We start from the raw sequence: 5,910 nt of genomic DNA on the forward strand, positions 1-5,910 counted from the left end.
ATTTCTGCTAACACCTAAACCAAGGAAGCTTGATCTCCCTGGCGTTCTTGGGACTACAGGTTGTTGGCCTTTCAAGATGGACTTAGATATGATTTTTGGTTTGTCAAAGATTATTACAATTTATTGTAATAATATTGGTCCAGAAAAACTTGAAGAAACCATGAGTCCATAAGGCAAGTAAACACAATGAGCGCAAGAATACGAGAAATCATATAACGAGGAGAAGTTGTTTGCTTAGATCGTGATGATGACACTATAGATCTTTCACTAAAAGTTAAGGCAAGAGCTTTTGATGGGCGTTGAAGGGTTGGAATCGGATGTATGACAAGAGATATGGCGATTAGTCTTTAGTATAAGTGGGAGATTGTTAGATTGATACTAAAAGCCAAGCTTTTGGTATAAACATTTATCTAGAAAAAGAATCACATTGGTCAAATGTCTACATTTATGATAAATGTAGTTGTTCAATTAATTTATATTGTAGATAACATGATATGTGGTGTCACACACGAGGATCATGTTATCGGACCTTATAAATTATAGCAGAAAGATGGAAAGTAAGAACCATTGAAGGTCAGTGTAGTATTAGTTTATCTTAACTATATAATTACCCGTATTCAACTAAGTGTATTAGGGCCGTATATAGGTCGTTTCCTTTATATCGACTTTATAAAGAACAAAGAATTATTATGAAGTGTGCTCTTAATCCTAATATAATAACAAGCACATATATTTGATATTCATTTCTTTAATTTATCAATGGGTGATATTTAGTTCGATAAATCAATAAGCCCGATAAGTTGAGAAATGATGTTACTTATAGTGTGACTTGTTGATTATAGAAGAAAGCAATGTTCTAGGTTGCTACAACAAAACCCTCATGTAGCATCGGTGAAACAACAAGCGGTTTAAGCAAAAATGTCTTTGAGTATTTACACCGATTTTTCCAAATGTCTATTAAATTATATTTTAGCCATGATAGACGCGTTTTTAGGCGATGTCTATGAGCGCCCTTTTTTCGTTAATAGACACCGATTTTAACAGCGGTTTTTAAAACCCGGTGTTAATGAACCAAAATAAAATAATTTAATTTTCTCACTGCCAAAATTTGCAACACTTCACAAAGTTCCATCCAAACCTAAACCTATATCGCGCCGTCCACCGTATACCGTCGCAACACCACCACCACTTTCCTCCTCGCTGCTGGCCGTTCGACCATCTCTCTCAGCCTCATCTCCCTCTTCCCCTTCTTAGATCGACGCCCCTTCACGCCCTTGTTTCTCAGTCCAACCACACCCCATCTCCTCCAACTCCTCCCTTTGGGTGAGAAGAGGAGCCCTTCTTCGTTTTACCGAGGTTACCATGGGACTGCGACCTTGATTCTGGATAAAAGATTTATTTTTTTTAATCTTCTATTACTGTTTCAAATCCCCATTTTTAACTAGGGTTGGAGTTGGGGATCAGATCTGTGGGTTTTAGGAGAATGCCATTGACATTGCTTCAGGTGAGGCATTTTTAGGGTTGCACAGATGAGAGGAGTCTAATAGAGTTGGATAGATGGGCGATGAACTCAGCGTTCCTCTTGGTTGAGAGTTTCGGATGTCTGCTACTGGACTCGGAAACCAAGCTGCAAAGTTTTTTCCTACTTAGCCTGTTTCTTTTGGTTTTCTGTAGATTTGTCGATTTCGTTAGCAATTTAAGAAGATAGGCTTAACATCGACCAAGACACTCTAAAATCAAGGTGGTGGCTGAGGGATTCTTGGTTTCTACTTGATTCTGTTTGAGAGTTTTTGTTTTGAGCTTTCTTTGCTTAGGATGTACAAGATGGCATGCATGAAACTGGGATCAAAACTCGATGCCTTCCACCAACAAGGGCAAGCTTGGTATGGTTCATTCTGTTCTTTTACTTCGTTTATTGATGTCAACTGGAAATCTACTTCTATAATAATTGAAGTCATTAGACCTACTTCTTTTCTAGGCTGCAGGAATTAAGTAGTTCAGATCTGCCATTTTATTTTATTTTTGGTAGTTTGGGTAATGTCTTATGAGATTTACATCTCCACGCTACTTTCTGGTTCTATTTTAAAGTACTTATATGATTTATGATATTGATGACATATAAAATTTTGGCATTCAAAAAGTGTCCTTCCTTTGAAAAGGTTTTACTCTGATCTATTACACCTCCATGAAGTTTTTTAGCAAAAATCTCTATGAAGTATCAGTTTTGTGCTTCTTATCTAGAAGAATGTCATTGCTGGTTTTCTGCAAATTCATTTTACTGGATGTGGTACCTAGTTCAGAATTTTCCTATTGAATTTCCTGCTTCTCATAGTTTTACTTTTCCAATCATTGGATGGGCAACAAAGTTCTCTCATATGATTATATTGACTACAATTGCATGAGCAAGATATGTGTTAATTAGTATCGACTGCTACGTTTGAGAGAATGAAACAGCTAGCATGCATGCTGTTACTGACTTGAAGATGCCCCCACGGGTTCAGTAGATGAAATGCTTGTCCTTATAACTTCATGACACATTATGGATTTGCAAGATAGTTTTCTGATATTTATGTTGGCTACATTTGAAACATAACCAATTATGTTGGTCTCATCATTGCTGAGACCTTGCAGAAGGTTGATATTGGTCTCTTAATTTTATTTCTACCGTAAGCTTCCAAATGCAATAAAATCATGTGTATTCACTGTTTCAGCACATAACCTTTCAAGAGGACCTGTACCTGAATAAGGAAATAAGACATCAAATTATATATTTGTATTTTTCAGGTTTTGCACAACAGGACTTCCTAGTGATGTTATTGTCGAAGTTGAAGAAATGACCTTCCATCTCCACAAGGCGAGGGCACTAACTCAGAATTTTATCTTGAAATTGGCTTGTACCAGTTAGTCATGTTCATTGATATCTTTTGCATTCCTCAATCATACTATTAACTTAAATCAATTGAAGTGGGAATGTTTTTTTTTAAAGCTTTGATATTGTTGTAGTTTTTTCCAAATTGATTTGCATCAGCCAAGTTTTGATTTGAATATTCCTACACTTGCATTTGTTTCGCAAGTAATACATAGCTGCAACAATTTGAAGGTGTAACTACTTTTCAATTCTACTGGTCATAGTTTTAAGGTTCAAGTCATGGCATTTATATAATCATGGCCTAGCCTCACAAGCAATGTGGATTATTCAGTACATACCATTTTAGGCACTCTAAATATCTCATTGAAGAATTTGAAACAAATTTATTCTGAATGTTGTAGTATATTGGATAATGATCATTTTTGGTATCCGTGCTAGATTTCATGGCTTTGAGTTAGTTTGCGAGGATAGGCAAATTCCTTGTGCTATAAAATTAATTCATGTACTTCTTGCAGTTTCCTTTGTTATCAAAAAGTAGCCTTTTGGAAAGGTTAATTAAGAACTCTGATGAAAAAGATATTGTGACAAGACAGGCTGATGTTCCTGGTGGTGCACAAGCATTTGAACTTGTGGCTAAGTTAAACATTAAATTCTTACTTATGGTTATTGAAGTTGGTGTTGAGTACGTTGACTTCATGTGGATCCTACTCTGTGTTGTGTACTATGAAGAAGAGTGTACTGTAATCATGTGTGAACTGTGGACATTGTAGATTCCAGAGTTAAAGTCATCAGCCTGCATTAACTTTAGCGTCCTCACCTTTTCTTGCACCTGACCTTTCATAAGACTTCAACTCCTAGTGTGTTTAACATTTGCATTCCAGATTCATTAAATTTCATGCGCAGCAAGCTAAGATTCTTTACCATAAATAAATTCTTAGATTTATTATTTTTAGAATGTTTAGGTTCTGTGAACTGTTGTGATAATGGAATATGTTGTCTACTTGTTTATTTCTTCACTTTGATTATCATTGGTCATTGATTTAATCTGTATTTTAGTTGAAATATAATTCGACTTCAACTCTTAAGGATTTTACACTGACTATATTTTACTTGGTTCTTCTCCATACGAAAATCAATTGACCAGTTATTATACAAATCAAGAATGTAAAATTCCTCAAATTTGTTCTATTTTAATTGAAATCTCATTGCTTCCCAAAGATGACAGTGATCCAATGATTCTTTGCTAGGTTTGATATGAAAGAAGAAATTGCATATTTGGTATCCACACTTCTACTTTTTGTGCGAGGGCTTTTACATTGTTTGTCTTTAGGTCTCCCTAATAGTTGCAACTCAGGGTTTGATGTTGTTTCTCCATGTCAAAATATATTAATTGGCTGTTATATGAAACATGTCTATTTTTTCCTCTAATTATTTCTATTTTAACTAATATCTTACTCATTTTTAAAGTACATGATGATTTGTTGTTGACTTGCGTACCAAAGAAGAGAAGTTTATTTACTATGTGTAGTTCTTGTTTGTGTGAACTCTTAATCATTTTCTATTTATTTCAAGTTCTTCATAACATTGCTGTTGCAGAATACTTTCGAGATGGTTGCACTAATCCTAGGAATCTCCTTGATGCAATGGTAATTGGTTTTTTGAATTAATTTATGAAGATAATTTCTCATCTTCATACTGACATTCTTGAGGAAACAAATTATTAAACATTAAAGCTATAATCATATTAAACATATGATATTATATGACATGATTATACTTAACATGTATGATAAGGTTAAACATGATCTTTAGAATCATCCATTCTTCTATAGCAGAAAAGTCTGCTGTTCCTTGGGAATCATGTCTTCTCCAAATCATTTTTTTGGGATATTTTTCAATTGTAGGCATCTATATAGAAAGATGCAGGAAAAGATGTTGCTGCAGGATTTCAGATTGGTGGATCCAGTGCTTGTGGAGTATGTACCATCAAGAAATCAGAATAGAGATTTCATCCAAGAACAGTAGAATAAAAGGACTTGTTACTTAAGCGGTAGGCTAATTGGTACCTTAACTGGTCAATTGGTTGTTGTGCCATGCAATGTTGGGTGAGTAAGAATAACATTATATATCACTCTCACTTGCATATCCAGTGCCTGCTGCTATGCTTTTCCCCTGGTGCTTGATGTGTTTCTATGTTACAATGATTTTTTTTGTGAACAACCGGATGCTTTTCCCCTGGTGATTTTGATAATTTCTATGCTTTTCCCCTGGTGCTTGCTATGATTTTTTTGATACAAACCGGATGCTATGCTTTTGTTACAATGATTTTTATAGCTTTTGCTCCTTATTTGTATTATGTCTATTAACCATGTGTATACAAAGGGCACAGTTGCATTCTTGCTTATGAGATTTGGAAGATGGCATCAGAGGTAGTACAATAAATAGTATATCTCTTCATCAGAGGTAGCTTTGTTCTTCTATGCTTCCTTCACTGGATTTGTTGTGTAGTCATATTTCTTTGTTCAACCATTATCATGCCTAGTAATTTGTTTTATGATGCTGTCGGTTCTTATCAATCTGTACACTTGAATTAGAAGAGAAAATTATCTATGTTATATTCTAAGCAGCATATACTAAGTGTCATATATGAAAGTTTTAGATTCTATGTTATATTCGTTATCTTCCACAGCAGCCTTTAAAAACTTAGTATTCTATTTTATTTGATACATGTACACATTTGTTTTAGTTATTTGACATATGGTGGATTATTGGATCTTGATAATGAATTAACTTTGTATAAAGTATTGTAGATTATCTTTGTTGCAAGTATCAATTAGAAAGGGACTTTCTTTGGTTTAGATATTTTGCATTCCAAATTTAGTTTATTGGTAGTTCTCAACCCAAAATCAGATCACTGAAAAGCTTTCAAAATGCTTGATTTCCATCTTTCAAAATTGCATCTTTAGACTGGCCTCATTAGAGCTAGAGCAGATATTTGGAAAAAATAAATAAATCAAAATTGCATCTTTACCATTTCCAGC

The 5,910-nt window shown here is 34.4% G+C and overlaps 1 protein-coding gene across 1 annotated transcript; it reads left to right on the plus strand.

Moving 5' to 3' along the window:
• Window positions 1-1,362: 1,362 nt before the first annotated feature.
• Window positions 1,363-4,433, plus strand: LOC122032828 (BTB/POZ domain-containing protein At1g30440-like). Its single transcript, XM_042592140.1, has 3 exons — window positions 1,363-1,883; window positions 2,785-2,854; window positions 3,385-4,433. Exons 1-3 carry the CDS (start codon window positions 1,816-1,818, stop codon window positions 3,637-3,639), a joined length of 393 nt encoding a protein of 130 aa, XP_042448074.1. The 5' UTR covers window positions 1,363-1,815; the 3' UTR covers window positions 3,640-4,433.
• The last annotated feature ends 1,477 nt before the right edge of the window (window positions 4,434-5,910 follow it).

Source organism: Zingiber officinale, chromosome 11A (genome assembly GCF_018446385.1).
Source record: "Zingiber officinale cultivar Zhangliang chromosome 11A, Zo_v1.1, whole genome shotgun sequence".
NCBI lineage: Eukaryota > Viridiplantae > Streptophyta > Magnoliopsida > Zingiberales > Zingiberaceae > Zingiber > Zingiber officinale.